Source organism: Enhydra lutris, unplaced genomic scaffold, assembly GCF_002288905.1.
Source record: "Enhydra lutris kenyoni isolate GAN:26980312 unplaced genomic scaffold, ASM228890v2 scaffoldscaffold9, whole genome shotgun sequence".
Taxonomy (NCBI): Eukaryota; Metazoa; Chordata; class Mammalia; order Carnivora; family Mustelidae; genus Enhydra; species Enhydra lutris.
Window position 1 is genome coordinate 16042571 of NW_019154093.1, and position 24580 is coordinate 16067150.

Here is a 24580-nt window from a genome sequence, read left to right on the forward strand (position 1 = left end):
ACATTGGAAATAAGATGTTCTCATCTTCCCAGTGAAAAGTTTAATAGATTTTGAACCTATTTGTTAAAAATGTAATAACATTAGAAACTTTTCCATTCATTTAAAAAAAAAACTGCTTGGCATCAAGGAAGGTGGAAATTTACCATCCTGGGACACCTGGGTGGCTCAGTTGGTTAAGTGTCATGGTCTCAGGGTCCTGGGATTGAGTCCTGCATCAGGCTTCCTGCTCAGCAGAGAGCCTGCTTCTCCCTTGCCTGCAGCCTCCTTCCCCGCTTGTACTCACTCTCTTTCTTGCTCTCTGACAAATAAATAAAATCTTAAAAAAAGAAGAAGAAATTTACCATCCTTTGGGTAGAATTGAAAGATGAGTACCATGATCTAAATAATATGGCTAGTAAAGCACTTCTTCCATTGAGAGCTACATATCTTTGTGATATTTATTTTTCATCTATAATATAGCAGTGGGGGCGCCTGGGTGGCTCAGTGGGTTAAAGCCTCTGCCTTCAGCTCAGGTCATGATCCCAGGGTCCTAGGATCGAGCCCTGCATCGGGCTCTCTGCTCAGCAGGGAGCCTGCTTCCCTTCCTCTCTTTCTGCCTGCCTCTGCCTACTTGTGATCTCTGTCAAATAAATAAATTTAAAATAATAATAATAATAATAATAATAATAATAATATAGCCATGAAGGTCATGAAATATATTTAAAAACTAAACTGCAAAAGACCAAAGATTTCCAAAAAATGTGAAGGATCTTCAATCCCACTACACTCAAAAAAAGGGGAGCAAAAAATGTACCATGAATAAAATTTAATTTACAAAATATTTATTTTAAAGTATATAATTTGAGAAAATTTGACATACATATATATACACCTATGAAACTATCACCACCATCAAAATAGTGTATGTATCCATCATGTCCAAAAGTTTCCTCATAACATTCTAGAATTCCTCCCATCTCCAGGCACCCACTGGTGTGCTTTCTGTCAGCTATAAATTAGTTTGACTTTTGTAGAATTTATCTAAATGGAATCATATAGTATGTGTTCTTTTTTTGTCTCCTTGTTTTTTATATTTCCATATAAGTTTAAAAATCAGCTTGCCCAAAAGGTAGCTAGTAGGAGAAGGCTATGCATGAGTGAGGGGAGAGAGTATTTTGAAAATCCTGTGCCCTTGCTCGGTTTTGCTGTGAACCTAAAACTGCTCTAAATAATAAAACCTATTTTTTAAAAAGACAGCTGGGGTTTTGATTGGATTGTTCTGAATCTGTAGATCAATTAGGGGAGAACTGACTTCTTAACACTGTTGAATGTTTTTACCTGTGGTATATTTCTCTTTTTAGGTAGGCCATCATTAATTTCTCTTAGCAATGTTTTTAAAAATACTTTAAATTTATTTTTATTTTAAAAATTGTAAAATTTATTATTGAAGTATAGTTGCATACAATTTTTGTTTAGTTTCAGATGTAAAACATAGCGATTCAACACTTTTGTGCATTAGTGCTCACCATGATAAGTGAAGTCACCATCTGTCTCCATTGACTATATTCCCTATGCTGTACTTTTCATCTCCATGACTTATTTATATATATATTTTTTAAAGATTTTATTTATTGGGACACCTGGGTGGCTCAGTGGGTTAAGCCTCTGCCTTCAGCTCAGGTTATGATCTCAGGGTCCTGGGATCGAGCCCCACATCGGGCTGTCTGCTCCGCAGGGAGCCTGCTTTCCCCCCTCTCTCTGCCAGCCTCTCTGCCTACTTGTGATCTCTGTCAAATAAATAAATAAAAAATAATAAAAATAAAATAAAAAAATAAAATAAAAAAAAAGATTTATTTATTTGACAGAGAGAGGTGGGGGGAACACAAGCAGGGGGAGTAGGAGTGGGAGATGTAGGCTCCCCGCTGAGCAGGGACCCTGATGTAGGACTCGATCCCAGGACCCTGGGATCATGACCTGAGCCTAAGGCAGGCGCTTAACGACTGAGCTACCCAGGCACCCATGACTTATTTATATTGTAACTGGGAGTTTGTACCTCTTAATGTCCTTCTCTTAACAATGTTTTGTGTCACTCTTATGCATCTTTTGTCAGATCTTCCCCTAAATATTCATGGTTTTATGCAGTAAGTGGTATTTTTATTTTCAATTTCTGATTATTGCTAGCATATAGAAATATAATAGATTTTTGTGTATTGTCCTTGTATCCTGTAGCCTTGCTGAACTCATTTAAGTAGCTTTATTGTAGATTCTGTTGGGTTTTCTAAGAAATATAATAAATACTTTATATAAATGTAAATCTATTATAAAAATACATTAATATAAATAATATACTTTAAAACAAATATTTCTCCCTTTCTGACCTAGATGGTTTTTATTTCTCTTTATTTTCTTATTGTACTTACTAGATCCTCCAGTACAAATTTGAATATAAATGGTGAGCACAGACATCCTGCTCTTGTTTCTGATCTTAAAGCATTGTGTCATAACCATTAAAGTATAGTGTTAGCTATACTTTATCACCGATGCCCTTTATTCATTTAAGAATGTTTCCTTCTGTCCCTAGTTTGGTGAAAGGTTTTATCGAAAATGGTTGTTGGGGGACGCCTGGCTGTCTCAGTTAGTAGAACATGCGACTCTTGATCTTGGAGTAATGAGTTCAAGCCCCACACTGGATGTAGAGATTACATACATACCTACATACATACATAAATGTTTGAAAAATGGTTGTTGGATTTTTGACAAATGATTTTTCTATGTCTACTGGAATGATCATATAGTTTTTGTCAGCCTATTATAATGATAGGTTGTATTGATTTTTCAGATTTTAACCAACTTGTATTCCTGGGATAAATCTACTTGGTCATAATGTATTACCCTTTTTACAATTGTTGGATTTGATTTGCTGAAGTTTCATTAAGAATGTATGTATATACATTCATCTTTGGCTGATTTTGGAATCAGGGTAATGCTGACTTCATAGAATGAGTTGGGAAGAATCAATTTTCTGGAAGAATTTATGTACAAACATTTCCTTGAATGTTTGGTAGACTTGTCCAGTGAAGCTATGGGGCCTGGAATTGTCTTTATGTCTATGTTTTAAATAATAAATTTAATTTCTGTAATAGATTACAGGGCTATTCAGGTAACCTATTTATTTGTGAATGAATCTTGGTAGTTTGCATCTTGAAGAAAATTTTCAATTTTCAGTTTCATTTAAGTTGCCAGTTGACATAAGGTTGTTCATAATATTGCCTTATTATTTTGGTATCTCTAGAATCTGTAGGATATCACCTCTCTCATTCCTGCTGTTGGTAATTTGTGTTTTCTTTCTTTCCTAATCAGTCTGTCTGTAGTTTATTAATCTAAAATCTGTGTATGGTTTTATTAATTTTCTCTGTTGTGTTTTTTTATTGGTTTCTCCTATGATCTTTGTGATTTCCTTTATTCTGAGTTTCATTTGCTTTCTTTTTTCTAATTTAAGATAGAGATTTAGGTCACTGAATTTAGTCCTTCTTTTTTAATACAAGTATTTAGTGATACAGTTTTCCCTGTAAGAACTGTTTTAGCGGTTTCAGATGTTAGGTTTTAATTTTTGTTTAGTTTAAAGTATTTTTCTAATTTCCTTTTTGATTTCTTTCAGTTATTCAGAAGTGTACTGTTTACTTTCCACAGATTTGGAGATCTTCCTGAGATCTTTCTGTTACTGATTTTTAATCAATATCATATTAGTCTGGAATTCTTTTAAGTTTGTTGAATCTTGTTTTATGGCCCAGAATATGATTATTCTTAGTAAATGTTCCAAGTTCACTTGAAAAGAACGTATATTCTGCTTTTTTTCTGTTAAGTATTAATTAGGTCAAGTTGGTTGATAGTGTTTTTCAGGTGTTCTGTATTTTATCAGTTTGTCTCTTCCCCCATTTATGAATTTCTTTAATCATTTATGTCATAAACAACATGATCCATAGACATTTATTTCATGTATAACTTTTATAGCATTAGAATATAATGTAATATTATATAAATATTTGTAACCTATTAATACTTCATTTTGTTCCAAATTGTTCTAGCTTTGGCCATTTGGAGTTCTTTCATTAGGCTGCTATTTCACTTGGCATACCCCCAGCAGTGTGGTTTTTGCTTGTTTTTTGTTTTTATTTTTTTAAAGATTTTGTTTGTTAGACACAGCGGCAGAGGGAGAGGGAGAAGCTGATCATGACCTAAGCTGAAGGCAGACGCTTAACAGACTGAGCCACCCAGGCACCCCTCTCTTAATAATATCTCTTGTAGAGCAGAAGTTTTTACTTTTCATGCAGTCCACTTATTTTTCTTCCATTGATTGTGCTTTTGGTTTCATATTGTAACAGTTATCACCAAAGCCAACATCACCTTGATTTTCTCCTATATTATCTTCTAGAAGTTTTGTGTTTTACATTTAGGCAGACGTTACATTAGGATCATTTACATTATCAATGTTGAGTTAGTTTTTGCGAAAGGTTGTGTCTAGATGCCCTTTTTTTGCATATAGATGATCAATTGTTCCAGCACCATTCATTGAAAAGACTGTCCTTTCTCCTTCAAACTGCCTATGTTTTCTTGTCATATATCAATTGACTACAGTTGAGTTTGTCTGTTTCTGAATGCTCTGTTCTGTTTTCTTGATCTCTATGTCTGTTCTTTCACCAATACCACATTGTCTTGATCACTATAACTTTTTAGTGAGTTTTTTAAAAAATTCCAGTATAATTAACATGCAGTGTCATATTAGTTTCAGGTATATAATATAGTGATTCAATAATTCTATACCTTACTCAGTATTCATCACAGTATTCATCACAGTATTCATCACAATAAGTGTTCTCTTCAATCCCCTTCATCTGTTTCACCCATCATCCCACACTCATCTCCCCCCACCCCTGGTAACCACCTGTGTATTCTCTGTATTTAAGAGTCTCTTTTGTTTGTCTCCGTTTTTCTTTGTTTATATCTTAATTTCCTCATATGAGTGAAATTATGTGGTATTTTTCTCTGATTATTTCATCTAACATTATACCCCTAGATCCATTCATATTGTTGCTGATGGGAAGATTTCTTTCCTTTTTTATGGCTGAGTAATATTCCATTGTTTATACCTCATCTTTATCCATTCATCTCTTAGTGGACAGTGCTTGGGTTGCCTCCACATTTTGGCTATTGTAAATAATGCTACAACAAACATAGAGAGTACATATATCTTTTCAAATTAGTGTTTTCATATTCTTTCGGTAAGTACCCAGTAGTGGGATTGCTGGATTATGATAATTCTATTTTTAATTTTTTGAGGAACCTCCATACTCTTTTCCAGTGGCTGTACCAGTTTGCATTCCCAACAGTGCATGACGGTTTGGTTTTTTTCCTCCACATCCTTGCCAACACCTGTTGTTTCTTGTGTTGTTAATTTTAGCCATTCTGACTGGTGTGAGGTGATATCTCATTGTGGTTTTGATTTGCATTTCTCTGATGACTAGTGATGTTGAGTTTTATAATGAGTTTTAAAGTCACATAACGTCAGTCCTCCAACTTTGTTCTTCAGTATTGTGTTACTTTTCTGGTTATTTTACCTTTCCATATAAACACCAGAGACGAGCTTGCTGAGATTCTGATTGAAATTGCATTGAATCTGTAGATCAAGTTGGGAATAATTGACATCTTAGCAATATTGAATCTTCCAATTCATGAACATGCAGTACTTCATTTATTTAGGTCTTTGATTTCTTTCATTATTATAGTTTGCAGAATATAGTGTATATATTTTGTTAGATTTATACATATTTCATTTTTATGTTTAATTGTCTTGTGTATTTTTTTAAAAGATGGTTTTTTGTTTTTGTTTTTGTTTTTGAGAGAGAGAGAGAGAAAGAAAGAGCACGAGCGGAGCGAGGGGCAGAGGGACAAGCAGACTCCCTGCTGAGCAGGAGGCCTGACACGGGGCTGGATCCCAGGACCCCGAGGTCATGAACTGAGCCAAAATCAGACGCTTAACCAACTGTGTCACCAAAGCGCCCCTTGTGTATAGTTTCTAATTTCAAGTACCAGTTATTCATTGCTGATATAAAGCAAAGCAATTGACTTGTATATTAGCCTTGTATCCTGTGACTTTGCTGGATTTGCTTATTAGTTCCAGCAGTGATTTTTTTTGCTTTCTTCTTTTTCTTTTTCTTCTTCTTCAGTTCTTTGATTCAGTTCTTCATTTCTTCTTCTTTGATTCTCCATTTAATTTTTTAATCTTTATGTAGACAATCCTATCATCCACAAACAGAGATAGTTTTATTTATTCTTTCCCAATGTATTTACCTTTACTTTCTTTCTTATTGCAGGGCACGTGGGTGGCTCAATCTGTTAAGCATCTGACCCTTAGTTTTGGCTCAGGTCATAATCTCATTGTTGTTAGATGGAGTCCCAGGTGGGGCTCCATGCTCATTTTGGAATTTGCGCTCATTTTGGAATTTGCTTCGGATTCCCTCTCCCTCCGCCCCTCCCCTGCGTGAGTGCACGTTCTCTCTCTCAAATAAAAAAATTTCTAAAAAATCTTATTGCACTGACTACAGCGTTCAGTATGAGTTGAGACTGGTGAGAGGGGACATTTTTGCCTTGTTCCCAGTCCTGAGGGGAAAGCATCCTCTTTCTCACTATTAAGTCTGATGTTAGCAGTATGTCTTCTGTAGATGTTCTTGGTCAAGTTGAGGAAGTTCCTCTCTATTCCTAGTTTGCTGAGAGTTTTATCAGGAATGGGTTTTAGATTTTGTCAAATACCTTTTCAGAATCAATTCATGCAATTACGTGGTTTTTTTCTCTTTAGTCTGTTGTGGTTGTGGATTATATTGATTGATTTTCAGATGTCTGATCAATCCTGCATACCTGGAGTAAATTGCACTTGATTGTGTTATGTAGTTTTTTATGCATTGTAAAATTTTATATTTCTAATGTCTTGTTGAGAATTTTACAACTATATCCATAAGAGATACTGGTCTGTAGTTTTTCCTTCTAATGTTCTTCTCTGGTATCTGTATTAGGGTAATACTGGCCTTATACAATGAGTTTAGGAAGTGTTCTTTCCCCTTCTGTTGGAAGAAATTGCAGAGGTACCAGTTTTTCTTTAAATGCTTGATAGAATTTATCAGGATGACACATGAAACTGATGTTTTCTTTTTTCAGGAGTTACAATATAGCTTCAGTTTCCTTAATAGGGTCTTTTTAATCCAATCTGACAATCTCTGCCTTTTATTTGGGGCTTTTAGACGATTTATATTTACTGTTGGTGATACGGTTTGGCTTAAAACTGTCATCTTCCTACTTGTGTTATAATTGTTCCATCTGTTTTTTCTTCTTTTTGCTCTTTTTCTGCTTTATTTGGGGTCGAATGGTTTTTATTCCACTTTATATCTTTTACTGGCTTATGAGCTATAACTGTTACTTGGTAGTTGCATTGACATGTGCAATATATATCATATTATACCTCTTCACAGATAGTATAAGATTAACACCATTCCATTTTCCCTCTTATAACCTGATGCTGCTTTCAAACTTTTTATTCTCACATGTTGTAAATACCACACCACTTTATTATTATTTTTGTTTAAATATTTGTTATTCTTAAAGAGATTTAAATAACAAAAAAAATCTTTGTTTTCCCACATAGTTAACTTTTCTACTTCTCTTCATTCTTTTGTGTCGATCCATATTTTAACTTGGTGTCTTTTTCTGCCTAAAGGACTTTTTTTTTTTTTTAAGTTACAGTGCAGTCTGCTGTTCTTGAGGATTTTTTTTTTTAATCTGAAAAGATATTTATTTCACCTTGGTTTTAAAAAATATTTTTACTGGTGCAATGACTTTTAACACTAATTACCCAGAATTAAGCCATACTCTGGATTTGGTTTTGGACATAGTCCTCCACAAAATTGTCATTACTTGAGACACCCAACTGCAAGCTTGGGGTTCCAAGGCCACCCATAATTCTGACCAACTGGATGTAAATTCAAAGGTTCCCACTACCTCTTCAGGTTTAGTATTTCAGTAGAATGACTCCTAGAACTCAGGAAAGTGTTATACTTACAAATAGAGTTTTATTATAGCAAAAAGAATATAAATCAGAACCAGCCCATAAAAGAGACTCATAAATTATAGTCTGGGATGGCCCCACATGTGAAGTTTTTGGTGTGTTCTCCCCATGATATCTGGATCTGCCCTTCTCCCAGCATATTGATTGTAGCAATATGCAGAGTAATAGCCAGGAAGTTCACTGAAGTTTTGGTATCCAGAATGTTCATTATGTAGGTATGATTGATGGCCTCATTGCATATGTGATTAAACTCAGCCTTTAGCACCCCCTTCCATTCCCTGGAGGTCAAACTGTTATCAAATGGCTTAGAGCATTGACCCTCTAACCACATGGTTGGTTTTCTAGATTGACCAGTCACCATCCTGAGTCATCTCATTTGCATAAAGTATCAGGCCCTACCATGAATATCAAAGACACTTCTGTCACTTGGGAAATTCCAACATTACGAGGCTCCTTCCCAGGAACTGAGACAAAAGCCATCAAATTCTTTATTACACAGTAGCTGGGTATAGAATCTGGGTTGGTAGGGTTTTTCTTTTCATAATTTGAAGATATTGCTCTGTTACTGAAGATACTCTTACATTGTTTTTAATTAAAAATCTGCTAGAATCCTTATCTTTGTTCCTCTGTATATGTCTTTCCCACCTACCACCCAAATGTTTTTAAGATTTTTATTTTTATCATGTGTTTTGAACAATTTGATTATAATGTGTTTTGGTGTAGTTTTCTTCATCTTTCTCATGCTGAGGGTTCTTGGAGATTCTTACATATCACTTCTTCAACTATGTTTTCTGTATCCCTTACTATCTCCTCCTTTAAGGATTATTAGGCTGCTTGAAGTCATCTCATAGCTTAGTGATGCTCTGATGATGATGATGGTGGTGGTGGTAATGATGATGATGATGATGGTGATGATTTGCAGGGACTTTTTTCCTCTTGGTGTTAGTTATTTTTGACATGTGTATGTTTTTTGAATCCCTAGCATTACTGTTAGCACCTGAAAGATTCTTTATGTTCTGTCCCATAACCAGCACCGCACCTGGTCCTTGGAAGGGCAGTCATTGTTCGTAGGATACCCGTGTTTAGGGATTTCTTTGAGGCTTTAGCTGAGGATTTTGGGGAACCAAAAAAGGGCATCTAGCTTTACACTCAAGGATCAAGCTGAAGATATTTGTTATTTTTGGAGTGACATTACTTTAAAAGAATAGAATTTTTTTTAAAGGCTTTGATAATTCTGAGGAGACCTGATACTTATTAAGGCCTGGCTAAGGAAACAACTACTGCGGATCATTTCTCTCACACCCTGATAGCCTGTGCTAGCCAGGAGGTAAGAATAGATCATAAGAGATAATCCTAGACACAGAGCATGGGAAACCCAGAGTTGGGGCGAGGTTGAGAGCAGACCTAGTACATAAGGCTGTGACCTCACTGAGGCTCCCAGTCAAGGGGATAAGTGGAAGCTGAAAATGCTTCCTCCTAATTAGTTTTCCCATAGAGAGTGTCTTTATTTATTTATTTATTTATTTTTATTTTTAAAAGATTTTATTTTTAAGTAATCTATATGCCCAGCCTGGGGCTGTACCCACAACCCTGAGATTAAGAGTTGCACATTCCACTGCCTGAGCCAACCAGGTGCCCTCAGAATGCCTTTATATTACTGATACAGAGATGCTGTGTGGGAAAATGAGTACGAAGTGGGGAGGTGGACAGAGATTGGCAGAGAGGTCAGCACATCATGTAGTATGGGGCTTACTTTGACATGGCCCTTTGGGTAGAGACACATTGACAGCTTCTGCCAGCTAGGAGCTTTTGAATACTAACCTCCAGCTGGAAGTTAGGCCAGAGAAGTATGGCAGTCTTAGGTTCAAGAACTATTGTGACTAGTGCAAAGGTAAGCAAAGTTTTATTCGAACCTTCTGTACTGTACATTAGCAATTTACAGGGAACATGTGAAAACGAATAAGGGAATGGAGGTAATTCCTATACCATGAGGAGGTTGGGCATGTTTGCAGACTTGGGGGACTTGTGTTTGGTCTCTTAAGGAATGCTGCTATCCTAAGTCCCTACCGGAGAACTTGAGTTTCTCTTAAGCATGCATATTTCTGGGTTAGCCTTGGATGCAGTGTGCAGAGATATATGTCCAAAAGACTTTTAGATCAGGAAGGAGTCCTGTTGCCTTTCAAAAAATGTTTAAGCATCTGCACCAAATGAATTCTTCAAGCCTTTGGAAAGTTGGGTTAACTTGACTAGGCAGATTGGAGCCTGAGGAGTTCCTAGGAAGGCAGGAAATTGACAAGTTGCTGCTGTAACTAGAATGGATGTCTGAGAGACATAGATGGTTACAGGCAACTTGGGAACAAGAGAGAAACCTATGGGCTATAAAACTTTTACAAAGAGAATTGTTGAACTGATGGAGGGCCTGAAAACATAACCACCTGAGTGCTAATTGCCAGTGCTCGGTGAGAATACTTCCCTAAAGGTCGCCTCAGTCCTCCTCAGAAACAGACTTCACAGAGGGTTTCTTTTCCTTTCCCCACCCACAGGTAACAGTCCTTTGGATAGCCCCCGGAATTTCTCTCCAAATGCACCTGCTCACTTTTCCTTTGTTCCTGCCCGTAGGTAAGTTGATAGAAAACCCTGTGACTAATGTGTGTGTGGCATTTGCGTGAATGTCAGTTAAATTTTAGCTTCCTCCTTTAAGGCGCTGCCTTGGGCTGTTAGCCATCAACATTCCTTTCCTACTTTCCTCATCTTGTTCAAATTTTGCTTTCCAGATGCCCTAGGTATTTGCCTTTAGATGTTTGAATGGGCAAGTACTTACACGAAGTGGATTTATTTTTATAAACCTAAGCACAAGTCCCTGGTTTCCTGAGGTATCCTGGCATGATCAGTGAGAAAATGGCCTCTCATCCCAGGGAGACCCAAGGTTTTACTCTTAGTCCTCAACCAGAATAAAAGTGCCTTTAATAGAGATTCCTTAGTATTTGAAAGCTGTGTCTCCTGGTGTATAACAAGCACTTAATCACTGCATTTTGGTTAAATGAGTGATGGGGAAGATTAATGAACAGGCAAGCACTTATAGTTGTAAACTGTGATAAGCACCATGAAGTGAAAGAACGTGCTACTGCATGAGAGTGTAGGAAGGGAATGGGGCTGGAGGATCTTTACAAGGCGGTCATGTAAGGCCTCCCTGAAGGGGATTGACTTTTAAGCTAAGACCTGAATGAAGGATAAGAGTGAGCCTGCCATGTTGAAAGGGAGGACACAAGTGTAGGCCATTGTAGGCAGATGGAATAGCATGTTCCATTTGTGCCCTTATGTCTGCCTCATTATCAGGGCTTTAGGAATAAGATCAGCTAGGGGGTTTTAGGGCCCGGTATTACCATCCAAACAGGCCTGTGCTGTGTGGCATGAAGTTTGAGTCATATGTGTGGAACATGAACTCTGGGCTGTCCTCTTAACAGGACATAGTAGGAAAAGCAGCTAGGTATTGGTAGGGGTGGGGAAGAGGACTTCAACCCTGCCAGAGTACTCAGGAATTGTGTATGCTAGGTTACTGAGGTCAGGTTTGAACCTTACAGGATCACATGGGTTTGGAATATCACACAATGCAAAACATTTAAGGAATTGCTAAGGATAGCTCCATCAGTCCTGCATTTCACCTCAAACATATACACATTCCTAAGCAGAAAGTTTGCCCCTGCCAAACATGACCAAATGCCAGGGGTCAAACAGATTAGTCTTTCTGGTTCCATTTGATTCTCACTATAATATATGTCTTTTCACTACAGCCATGGCCACAGAGCAGACAGGTAATAGTGGACGTGATGGGGAGAGGGGCTGGGAAACTGCTATGCATGGCCAGATAATATGGTTTGTGATGTTGTGCTTGGTGAGAACTGGTTGTGCCGAGTCTTCTCTGACTGTGGGTATGAACATTTGGCCTTTCATATCTAGCGAAGAGGCCCTAAGGGAACCCCTGCTGGAACCAAGGCTCAGAGCTCGAATACTTAGAGGCAGGAAATGCTGATAGTTCCAAGTTTCCGAGCCTGGGGACAAGTCTCCCTCATTCCCACAAATTTCCTCAGGCACCCAGTGAGATGACCAGGCGGAGGAAATGGAGGCATCCTGTAGAGGCATTTCTTTCTGACTACGGTAGCCCTTGCTTTTCAGATTACAGAAAAATGGCTGCCCTGCAGCTGATTCCCATATCTTTTTAAAGAAGGAAAGATGACTTGTGAAAAGGTCTATGTGACAAGGGTTTGGGAAATTCCTCCCTGAGTTAGACTAGTGCTGTCTTTGCCAAGCTCTGTTTTCCTGGAATTGACTTGCTTTCTCGTATAGAACTCCCAGGACCCAACAAAAGAGGTCAGAGAGAACATCATGTTTGAACAGGACATTTCTTTGCCTCAGAGACTAGGTTCCAGCAGAACTAGCTGCCTGGGTGGCATGAAGTTTGAATCAGGTGCATGTAGCATGGAACCCTGGGCTGTCCCCTTGCAGATTCTAGTAGGAAAAGCTGCTTGGTATTGGTGGGTGTGGGGAGGAGTGTTTTGAAAGGGGAAGCCCTGGCAAGATGGAGTCCTCCTTTTTCTCTTTCCTCTCCCTGCCTCTCTCCACCCCCCTTAACTGTGAAGCCTGGACTAAATCCCTGGGTCGTGTGTTTTCTCTGAAGATTGAGGGTATTTAAATTCTAAAGGTCCTCCATTGCTAATGTTCTAAAGTTCTGTGGTAGCAGCAAGGAAGTTTTCCCCAGCTTCAACTAGAGCAGGCTATGCCCCTGAGCTTCACAAGAAAAAACACTTGTGTGACAGCACATACCATAGTCCAGGAAAGAATGATTTGTCCATGTAATAAAAGCTTCACACCAGGTACCTGCTTGATCTTTCTCCTCCACAACAAAGCAAATGGCTCGTCCTCTGTGATAAGAACTTTGGGGTGAGTCCTCGCAAGAGCAACAGGAAACCTAGCTCCAAAATCTTAGATACTGCCGCTGCTCTTTCTTCATGAGGTTACTGCCAGTCTTCACAAACATTCTCAAAGACTGGTTTTCTGCTTTCTGGTGGATCTTAAGTAACCTGGGACTGTTTGCCAATGATTGATTCATACCAGACGCAGATGGTGGGCCATGTCTTCCTCATCAGTGCAGTGACCTGGGAAAGACAAGGACAAAGGGCCTTCAAAAAAAAAGGAATAGCTGCATTTCAGTGGCTGTTCTGTCCTTGTGATGGTGCCTTTAGCTGGAATCCTCTGTCGTGGCTTCTCTAAAAGTGAACATGGTACATAAATAAATAAATAAATATGACTGCATTGAGATTATGAAGATTTTTATTTCAGAACCACAGTATTGTATAACAGATGTTCTTTTTCAAAGTCACAGACTCCTTTTTAGTTAGATATGTTTGTCTTTGCAGTGGAAAACATACCACCATAGGCCTCATGGAGGAGAAAGACGTGAAAGCCTGTACTAGACCAAGCAGTACTGTCTATAGAGACAAGGAAGAGTCTATCAGTGAACCAACTGCCCAAAACAGTGCTGATGGAAAGATAGGCAGGTCCAGGGCTCAGGGTGGGGTCCTGTAGAAACTGCCTAATATTCTTAATTTTACATAGGACTGATGGACGGCGCTGGTCTTTGGCCTCTTTGCCTTCTTCAGGCTATGGAACCAACACTCCTAGCTCTACTGTCTCAGTAAGTAGTTGGATCTTACCCCGAGGAACTACCTCCTGACAGATTACCGCTGCCTATCCCTACAGGGTTGCAAAGTGGTTCTCAGTTTTTCTTCCAAAGTCAGTTTAAACTCAGAGAGATTGTTTGGAGATGAGGCTGAGTGGGGCAGTGGTGGCCCTTAACAGCCATAGCCAGATATAAACATTAAACACCTTTGGGAAGGACTAACCAGCATGCTCTCTGGGCATAATTTTTCCAAGTGGAGTCAGAGGGGGGCTTGAGGATGGACTTTTGCTTTGCCAGACATGGAGGACCCTAACCATGGTTCCCCCGCTTCCCTCAGCTTGCTTCTAGAACTGCAACCAAGAGCAGATAACCCCTCCCATGTCCCCAAGGCCTGGTGGACCCTCTTTCTCCTCTTTCACCTTTTCCTTTTAAAAAAGAAGGGAAGGATGATTGTTATTTGGTATTCAGGTTTGATGTGTATCAGCAAAAAAGCTGGGCCTGTCTCTAAAACTTCTCATTATGTTTTTTTAGAGGAGGTTTTAGCCTAAAACACAACAGATGTCCTAATTGCTGCTATGCACAATTGACCATAATCTGAGTCTTCCTCATTGAGCAAGTTTTAATTGAAGCCAGGATGACAAGGTTGGCAAAGTCATTCTGTAAAGAGCCAGATAGTAAGTACTGTAGGCTTTGCAGGCTGAGTCGGGCAGCCGGCTGGGTGGCCTGTTCCCCACGTCCTCCACCATTCTTCAGGTCTTCCCAGGGCAGCTTGTTGACATTTGTGACTCCCAAGCAGATAGAAGAAGTATCATTTCCTCCCTTGACTTACATATAACTCATAAATTAATCCGAAGATCTCATTGGTCTTTTAGCAGCAGTTAGGCTTCATATCTAACTTTCCCTATAATCCTTTACCTTTACCCAGGTCCTTTTTAGACCTAAGGCAAGATATATATATATATATATGAATGTGTATATATATATCAATCATATACCTGTTCAGTAAATTTTAATAGACTGAACCCATAGCAGCTGCTTATTTTATTTTGATACTTTAAAATACCAATTTTACTTCCTGTCCATGGCAGTTGAGTGAAGATACTTTTTACAGCTTCTGTGCACATCATTTCCCAAAATGTGGCCGAGACAGAGCCCTGTGGAGACCTACCCTGAACTGTTCACAGCCTCACGTGTTATAATATTCCATGACAGAAGCCTGTGCTGTTTGCACCCCCCCCCCGCCACCGCCAAATTTTGATTTCTCACTTGGTATTGAGACTTACTTGTGGCAAGAGAGTTTTCTTTGTGTGGTGCTGCAGCTTTGACTCTGAATGGCTTTGAATATTTGAGCCCCAGATTCTTCATCATCTTTGATGAACAGAAGCTGAGCTAATGAGGTTAGACATGCCTGCTCTCTTAGCCAGTCTCGTCAGGAAAGGGGCCCTTCGCTGATTCTGGTGCTGTACCGGGCTGTCCCCATGGCCGCTGCATCTGTGGGATACTTACAGGAGCATGACTCGCTCCCTCACGTGGTCTCTTGTGGTTGGCAGTGGGCTCATTGTCTGCAAATCTCAGTCATTGGGCCATGTCTGGAATTCTTCGTCATTTTCAGGTCATGTCTAACCTTTGGGTTCCAGATCTAAAAGTAATTTTCTTCCCTGCCAGATTTTCTTGCCTACTTGTGTCCTTAGAGTCTGGCCACAGCCTGCCTAGCTTCAGCCATGCCAGTTGTCCTTTGGGTAACAGCCGAAAGGAAACATTACTGAGTTCTCCCAACATTGTGGAAGGGAAAACTTACAGGGATTCATTTGTAGGCTGGGTATACTTGGGACAATTCCCTGGCCAGGAAGCATGATTTATTCATCACTTCCATTCCAACTAGCCAAAAGCTTCACTGAGGGCAGAGCATCCATGCAGAAGAATCAGCCTTTTGCCTCCCAGAGAGGTTCCCTAGGTGGTTATAGAGCTCCCACACCTTGTGAATGCCTGGGTCCAACTGCCTGCCAGACTCGTGAAGGCTTCTAGTATCTTGGCTTCCTCAGGACTGAAGGCTTGGAAGGAGTAGAGAGGGGAATCGTGCACAATGGATGCTAAAAGGACAAGGGCTGCTTTGGGTTCCCCGTGGGTTTACATTGACTAGCAAGTCCTCTCTGTGCCTGGACTGCCCTTAGACATGTCTGTAATGCTGCTTGTTGCTTTTCTCTCTAGTCATCATGTTCCTCACAGGAGAAACTCCACCAGTTGCCCTTCCAGCCCACAGCTGATGAGCTGCACTTTTTGACGAAGCATTTCAGCACAGAGAGTGTTCCAGATGAGGAGGGACGGCAGTCCCCAGCCATGCGGCCCCGCTCTCGCAGCCTCAGGTAAGGGCTACTCTCTGCCTGCTGCCTTAGGGCCTGTGGAGCCCAGCTTATGTGCACAGCAAAGGAATAGGCAAACATTTATAAAGGACAAGAGAGTAAAGAATTTAGGCTTTGGATGCCACACAGTCTCTGGGGCGACTACTTAACTCTGCTGTTGTAGCGTGAAAGCATCCACAGCCTTTCTGTAAACTTTATTAACGAAGACAGGCAGCGGGCCAGGTTTGGTCTGTGGGCCATAGGTTGCCAACCTGGGGCTCCGCTCAAATGAGCCAAGGCCAGTGGTGCTCAGGTTGCCTGATGACGCTACCAAGAGGTCCCTGTCTTTTCTCCTAGAATGTAGTTAGCAGTGGAAATATACTTAAGCTCCATGTAGTAAAAGGAGAGTGATAGTATCGTCCATTTTGATAGTACCTGGCTGTGGAACCCACAGGCCCAGGGCACAGGAACTAAGCAGCAAAGAAAGGGGCTGCTGAAGTTCACCCTTGTGGCTGACTTGGGAGGTGAAGCCTGCTTCAGAAGCAGAATGAAATGCCCATTAGAATTTCACTCATTTCCCTGAATCACCTGGGCTCATCAAACCAAACAAAGCTTAGCAGCTGATTTATCTGTGAATTCCTTCGATTGATTAGCTCTTTTCTTTGACATTAGCTGGTAAAATAATGCCAAAATTCCAGGTTAAGTGAAAATTAAAATGGGCGTGGCTTTAATGACTGAGTTCAGCTTTCCAGAATCCCTGGAAAATAATTAATTGGCTAATATGTTCGCAGTGGGAGCCCAAAGGAACAGGGCCTTCCACAAAGAATCCCCTCAGGTTATGTTGCTACTCTGAGTATCAGGGAGTAAGCTGAGCCAGACCACAAAGACTGGTTCAAGTTCAGAGACTGATGAAGATGATCACGGGGACTGCTGTGCAAAGGATCAAAAACACAAGTGAGTTTTTGTGTAGTGTGGATCCCAGTGCCTTTCTTTGTCTCACTCAGAGGAACACCTGAATCTTGGTGCTTTCTGCAGTCCACAGGGTAAACAGTTCATTGTTAGCCCATTTGAGACTGAGAGGGATATAGTATATCAGGAAAATCCCTGCTATATTACTCTTAAAATACTTGGTAATGTGTATGGATACAGCAAGCAGACCATGGCCCACTCCAAGGAGGAAAAGCAGAGAACAATTCTGAACCTCGTTCAGCCCGGGTCATGTGTCGGGGCACCAAACTGGTGGCAGGACTCAAATATCCATTCATTTGTATGGCTCAAACTTTGAAATCCTTTAAGAAGATATAACTGCACATGGGCCAAAGAGGAAGATTTAGATGACCCAGGCTAATAACTCATTGCAGGCTGGATTGGCCTCATTTATCTCCCAGATCAGAGCCCAAGTTGGTCTCATTGGCTGCAGCTCGTTTGTTTGGAAAGGATACATATATACACAGTCTTCCTTTGGTTTTTCTGGTGGTGGTTTGATTTGATTCGATTCCTCAAACATGCTGGAATATACTCAAAACACCACTGGCCAAAGCAAAGAAGACCCAGAAAGTCCTGTTCTGGGGGAGGTCATCCTAGGAAAGCCACAAGTAGACTCAGGAGTGTTTTCCTCCTTTCTAGGCCTTTTCAGGCCCTGGCAGAGGACTTTGTGGAAAGCCAGGCTTCTTATAGGAAGGTAGCCTATTTCCAGATGGCACCATTTGAGCTAAACAAGGTGTGCTGAGAGCTTCAGGAAAAAAGAAGGCTCTAGAACCCAGCACTCTTAAGGTGGGAGTGTGTGGGTGCTGCAGACAGTGGGAGGGCAGGGACTCTGGAAATGGTCATCTTTCTTCTTGAGAGTTCCATGGCACTAAAATAACACAATTGTTTCTTTCTTATTTAGTCCTGGACGGTCCCCAGTTTCCTTTGACAGTGAAATTATAATGATGAATCATGTATACAAAGAAAGATTCCCCAAGGTAAGGATCCTGAAGATGGCTGCCCTGTGGGAAGACTGGGGCTAAGGGGTGGAGTGTTCTCACCAGAGGCAATAAGAAGAACAGAAAGGCACTCAGGAGGAGGAGGAGGCTACAAGCACAAGGCTGCTGGCCTGTTGGAGTAGAGGCAGGCAGCAGAGGACTGTGAGTTTGGGGCTCATATTTGCAGGGCCTCTATTTCTCCACTCCCTGGAGAGGTGTCTAGAGGGAGATGTTAGAAAGCTGTTGCCCCATATGTTATGGGGAAGGAAAAGACTGGGACCTTGTTTCTAACCACGTGCATCAGGGCCCCAAGTCAGGGTCCCTGCAGATCGGGATTGGCTGTCAGAAAGCATGTTCATTCTGTGCAGATTTCTTTAGCATTGCCACGTCATCAGGCCTGGAGTGTGCACAGACTGGTGTGCTGGACTGGCAGGAGGTTGGCTGGAGGGAGCAGAAGGGTGGGAAACAGTTTTCAAGCAGGAAACTGCTGAGAAAGGAAGGCAGATTACTCTCCTGAGAGAGTTGAGAACTAGTCTTTGTGGCTGTGCGGTTTGGCTAGAAACCATTGTGTATGTGGAACCCAGGGGCTTGTTTTCCATTTGCATTTCTTTTTGGACATGGCATATCTATACGCTCTGACCTCACCTCCTCATGACAGGCCCTGTTCCTGCAGAACATAACCAGCTCTGTCAGAACCAGGGCACTGACACAGGCTCCCTGTTCAGGACAACAAGGAGCATGGAAACCTCAAGCCTCTTGTCCAGACTTCTGTGGGTCTACCTATTCCTCTGAGTGTAGGGGCTACAATGTGTGGTGGTTCCCTGCTCTTCTGAGAGTGTCCTTTTTCTAGACTCTGGTATAGTCTCCTGGACACACATGGATGGCTTAGGGAAATGATATGAAGCCCTGTGCTTTCCCTCTTGACATACACAGTGAAGGATAGCAGTAAGGAAGGACATACATCCTGGAACCAGACTGAATGGGTTAAAATCTGCTTCTACCATTTACTAGCTATAGGACCCTGGACAGATTACTTATTTTTTTTTAAGATTTTATTTGAGAGAGAGAGAGAGCAGATAGTGACAGAAATAATGAGAGACAGCATAAACGGGGAGGAGATGGAGGAGCAGGCTCTCTCTGAGCAAGGAGCCCAGTACAGGGCTTGATCCCAGAACTCTGGGATCATGACCTGAACTAAGGGCAGACGCTTAACTGACTGAGCCACCCAGGAGCCCCTAACCCGGACAGGTGGTTTAACTTCTCTAAGCTTCATTTGCCTCATTTGTAGTTTGGGATAATAAGAGCATTTATCTCATAGAGAGTTTGTGAAGATTAATGAGCATTAAACAATTCTAACTGGGCCCAGAACATAGTAAGCACTCAGTAAGTGTGAGCTGTTATTTCTCTGCTGCCCTGGGCCCTATGGTCTATGTCTTCTAGCCTTGAAGCAGGCTTTAGAGAATAAGAGTGAGGAAGAGGGGCACAATAGTCAGCTAAGGAATCATGTTATGCTTGATCCTTTATAGCGAAGTTTAGGAGTTGGGGTGGGTTAAAATGGACCTTAAATTTGGTTGCATGAATACAGCTAGATAGTTTCAAATCATTCTGAGTACCTAAGAAATCAGTCAAAGATCAGAGACAAGAAATGCTTAACTCTGCAAGTAGAAAAGTGACCAGTTTTGGGGAGGTAGGAGATGCGGAGACTTGAATCCAGGGTGATGTGTCAGAATACGGTGGAAGGAAGGGAGCCTGCTTAAGGAAGATACCACAAAGTATTATAAGCAGCGGAGTGCAAAATCGGACTTTTCAGAAGTCTGCTACAGTGGGGTACATCTCTTGTTTAAAAGTGCTCAGGTGGCAAAGTGGGGTGGAATCCCAGGGTCCATAGCATGGTGTCAGGATCCCTGGGGTCACAAGAAGAGAGGGGGTGTCTGAGTGTGGCGGAGTTCCCAGGCACAAGAGTGGTGAAAACGGCTAGAAACAGCGAGTCTAGGTGCCGGCTTTCTGCTCTTTGTTGCTGTAAACTGTGAACTGCTGTGTAATCATGGGACCGCTTTCCTGGCAGGGGACCATCCAGCAAAAGGGAGAAGGAAGGGGAGGACCCCCGCCCTCCCCTGGGAGAAAGAACACTGGTCCATGCTACAGGTGTCCATAAAATCTGGAGTTTTGAGGGGTGCCTGGGTGGCTCAGTCAGTTAAGCGTCTGCCTTCAGTTCAGGTCAGGATCTCAGGGTCCTGGGATCGAGCTCTGCCTAGGGCTCCCAGCTCAGTGGGGAGTCTTCTCCTTCTCCCTTTGTTTGCTCATGCTCTCTCTCAAATAAGTAAATAAGTCTTAAAAAAAAAAAATGGGGTTTTGAAACTTACCCATGTGCTTGAGATGAAAACACTCAGGCACAGGCCAGGTGAGCACAGAATTCTGAGGAAAACCTGAGAGACAAGAGTGATTGACTGCTTTTCTGTGAGGGCTCATCAAAGAGTTGGTGAAGGGAGCATGGACTTTCAGCTCTGGGGCTAGAGATCAGCCTCCATTTTCATCCCTCCCGTTGGTGCTGAAAGCCTTCAGGGAGCAAAACAGCACCACATAGTAGAATCCCGAGCCGCTTACACCAAGGCTTGACTCCCTTTGCACTGAAGGCAAATTTCCACTAGGGCAAGTACATCTGAGAATTAGTGTCCCCTCTCCCAAAAGAGCAGCTTGAACAACTGGCTCACATCAAGTTTACTGATCATAGATGGCTGCAGACCTTCAGCTTTATATATATAGTATTTGTTGTTTTGATTTTTTTAATACTTTAGTCTTTCAGTATTTTTTTTCACATTTTTTTTTCAATTCTTTTTAAATTTAAATTTTTTAAATATGTACATTATATATATTTATTTTGTGTTGCATTGTATTTTATTTTGTATATATATAAATATCTGTATTTTATTTTGTTTATATATATAAGTTTTTCTTTCTTTCCTATCTGGGATCTACTTTCTTAAAATAAGCAGACCAAAACACACCCAGGATCTAGTTTTTTGTTTTGTTTTGTTTCTTGTTTGGGTTTTTTTTCTTGTTTTGTTTTGTTTTTGTTTTTGCTCTGTTTTGTTTTGTTTTCTGTTGTTGTTATTTTTTTTCTATTCTTTTTTTTTTTTTTTCTGGATAAAATGATGGGATGGAGAAATTCACCCCAAAAGAAAGAACAGGAGGTATTACTCATTGCCAGGGATTTAATCAATAGAGATACAAGTAAGATGTCTGAACTAGAATTTAAAATGATTATAAAAATACTAGCTGGGCTTGAAAAAAGCATAGAAGACACTATAGAATTACCCAGATGCAGTCGTAAATGGAGGCTGTAAAAATGAGAATGAATGAGGCAGAAGAGTGAGTCAGTTATATAGAAGATAAAATGATGGAAAATAAGGAAACTGAAAAGAAGAGAGAAAGAAAACTACTGGATGAAGGGAAACTTAGAGAATTCAGCAATTCCAGGAAGCAAAATAATATCCAGATAATAGGGGTCCCAGAAGATGTGGAGCAGGAGAGAGGGGCAGAAGGTTTATTTGAACAAATTATAGCTGAGAACTTTACTATTCTGAGGAAGGAAACAGGCATTTCAAGTTCAGGAGACACAGAGAGCCCCCCTCAAAATCAATTAAAGTAGGTCAACACCTCAGCATATAATAGTGAAGCTTGCAAATTTCAAAAATGAAGACAAAATCCTGAAAGCAGCTTCAGACAAGAGGTCCTTAACCTACAAGGGTAGACACATGTGAGTAGCAGACCTGTTCACAGAGACATGGCGGGCCAGAAAAGACAGACATGATATATTCAATGTGCTAAGTGGCAAAAATATGCAGCTGAGAATACTTTATCCAGTAAGGCTGTCATTCGGAAAGGGAGAGAGAGTTTCCAGGACAAACAAAAACTAAAGGAATCTGTGAACACTAAACCAGCCCTGCAAGAAATACTAAAGGAGAACCTTTGAGCAGAAAGTACAAAAGTAACAAAGACCAGAAAGGAATAGAGACAATCTACAGGAGCATTGACTTTACAGGTAGTACAGCGGCACTGAATTCATATCTCTCAGTGATTACTCTGAATGTAAATGGACTAAATGCTCCAATCAAAAGACACAGGGTGTCAGAATGGATTTAAAAAACAAGATCCAGGGACCCCGGTTTGGCTCAGTCAATTAAGCGTCTGTCTTTGGCTAGGTAATGATCCCAAGGTCCTGGGATCAAGTCCCCCATTGGTCTCCCTACTCAGTGAGGAGCCTGTTTCTCTCTCTCTCCCTCCCCTTGCTTATGTTCTATCTCTTGCTCTCTCTCTCTCTCTGTGTCAAATAAATAAATAAGATCTTTTTAAAAAAATTTTTTAAATGAATGGGTCAACCAAAAAATTAAAGAAATTTTTAAAAAACATATGGAAGCAAATGAAAATGAAAACACAACAGTTCAGAACCTTTGGAATGGACCAAAGGCAGTCCTAAGAGGGAAGTATGGCTATATAGGCCTTCCTCAAGAAACAAGAAAAGTCTCAAATACACAGCATAAGCTTACACCTAAAGGAGCTGGAAAAAGAACAGTAAATAAAGCCTAAATCCAGCAGGAGAAGAGAAATAATAAAGATTAGAGCAAAAGTCAATGACATAGAATTAAAAAAACAAAACAAAACAGTGAAACGGATCAACTAAACTAGGAGCTGTTTCTTTGAAAGGATTAATGATGAATAAACCCCTAGCCAGATTTACCAAAAAAGGAAAGAGAAAGGATCCAAATAAATCAAATCATAAATGAAAGAGGAGCAATCACAGCCAACACTGAAGAAATACAATTATAAGAGAATATTATGAGCAATTATATGCCAACAAATTAGGCAGTCTGTAAGAGATGGATGCATTCCTAGAAATATATAAACTACCAAAACTGAAACAGGAAGAAGTAGAAAACCTGAACAGACCCATAACCAGCAAAGAAATTGAATCAGTAATCAAAAATACCCAAAAAAACAAGAGTCCAGGGCCAGAGAGCCTCCCAGTGGAATTTTACCAAGAGTTTAAAGAATTAATACCTATTGTTCTGAAACTGTTTCAAAAAATAGAAATGCCCATCTGTACCCTAATACTCATAGCAGCAATGGCCACAGTCGCCAAACTGTGGAAAGAACCAAGATGCCCTTCAGCAGACGAATGGATAAGGAAGATGTAGTCCATATACACTATGGAGTGTTATGCCTCCATCAGAAAGGATGAATACCCAACTTTTGTAGCAACATGGATGGGACTGGAAGAGATTATGTTGAGTGAAATAAGCCAAGCAGAGAGAGTCAATTATCATATGGTTTCACTTATTTGTGGAGCATGAGAAATAACAAGGAGGACATGGGGAGATGGAGAGGAGAAGGGAGTTGGTGGAAATTGGAGGGGGAGATGAATCATGAGAGACTATGAACTCTGAAAAACAATTTGAGGGTTTTGAAGGGGCAGGGGGTGGGAGGTTGGGTGAGCCTCGTGGTGGGTATTATGGAGGGCATGTATTACACAGAACACTGGGTGTGGTACATAAACAATGAATTCTGGTACACTGAAAAGAAATTTAAAAAATAAAATTTAAAAAAATTATTACTTTCTGGGGCACCTGGGTGGCTCAGTGGGTTGAGCCTCTGCCTTGGGCTCAGGTCATGATCTCAGGGTCGTGGGATCGAGCCCCGCATCGGGCTCTCTGCTTAGTGGGGAGCCTGCTTCCCTCTCTCTCTCTCTCTCCCTCTCTCTGCCTGTGTCTCTGCCTACTTGGGATCTCTGTCAAATAAATAAATAAAATCTTTTTAAAAAATTAATACTTTCTGAGAGTTCAATATTAAAAGTCAGCCCTTTGGCAAAGAAAAAAAAAAGAGAAACGGAAGGAAAACTTTCAAACTCCTTCTGTGAGGCCAGCATTACCTTGATCCCAAAACCAGACAAAGATCCCACCAAAAAGGAGAATTACAGACCAATATCCCTGGTAAACATGGATGCAGAAATTCTCACCAAGATAATAACTAGTAGGATCCAACAGTACATTAAAAGGATTATTCACCACAACCAAGTGGGATTTATTCCTGGGCAGCAAGGGTGGTTCAACATTCGCCTATCAATCAGTATGATATACTACATAAATAAAGGACAAGAACTATATGATCCTCTCAGTAAATGCAGAAAAAGCATTTGGCAAGATTTAGCATCCTTTCTTGATAAAAATTCTCCACCATGGAGGGATAGAGGGAACATACCTCAATATCATAAAAGCCATACACAGAAAACCCACAGCAAATATCATTGTCAATGGGGAAAAACAGAGCTTTTCCCCTAAGGAAGGTCAGGAACATGACAGGGATGATCACTCTCACCACGGTTGTTCAACTTAGTACTGTAAGTCCTAGTCTTGGCAGTCAGACAACAGAAAGAAATAAAAGGCATCCAAATCAGTAAAGAAGAAGTCAGACTTTCACTCTTCACAGACAACACGATAATCTATTTAGAAAA

At 40.5% G+C, this 24580-nt stretch overlaps 1 protein-coding gene across 5 annotated transcripts in view; it reads left to right on the top strand.

The window, feature by feature from the left end:
- The window catches only part of LOC111143196 (microtubule associated serine/threonine kinase 2), a 211087-nt gene that overhangs the window by 162663 nt on the left and 23844 nt on the right, over nucleotides 1-24580 (top strand). For 3 of the 5 annotated variants that reach the window (XM_022496735.1, XM_022496738.1, XM_022496736.1), the window contains exons 6-9: nucleotides 10636-10711; nucleotides 13706-13784; nucleotides 15978-16132; nucleotides 17997-18072. In XM_022496735.1, the coding sequence (XP_022352443.1) occupies nucleotides 10636-10711; nucleotides 13706-13784; nucleotides 15978-16132; nucleotides 17997-18072 (386 nt within the window). Of the gene's footprint in view, nucleotides 1-10635; nucleotides 10712-11883; nucleotides 11905-13705; nucleotides 13785-15977; nucleotides 16133-17996; nucleotides 18073-24580 lie in introns of all 5 variants that reach the window. The other 2 variants (XM_022496734.1, XM_022496737.1) reach the window with 1 other exon arrangement.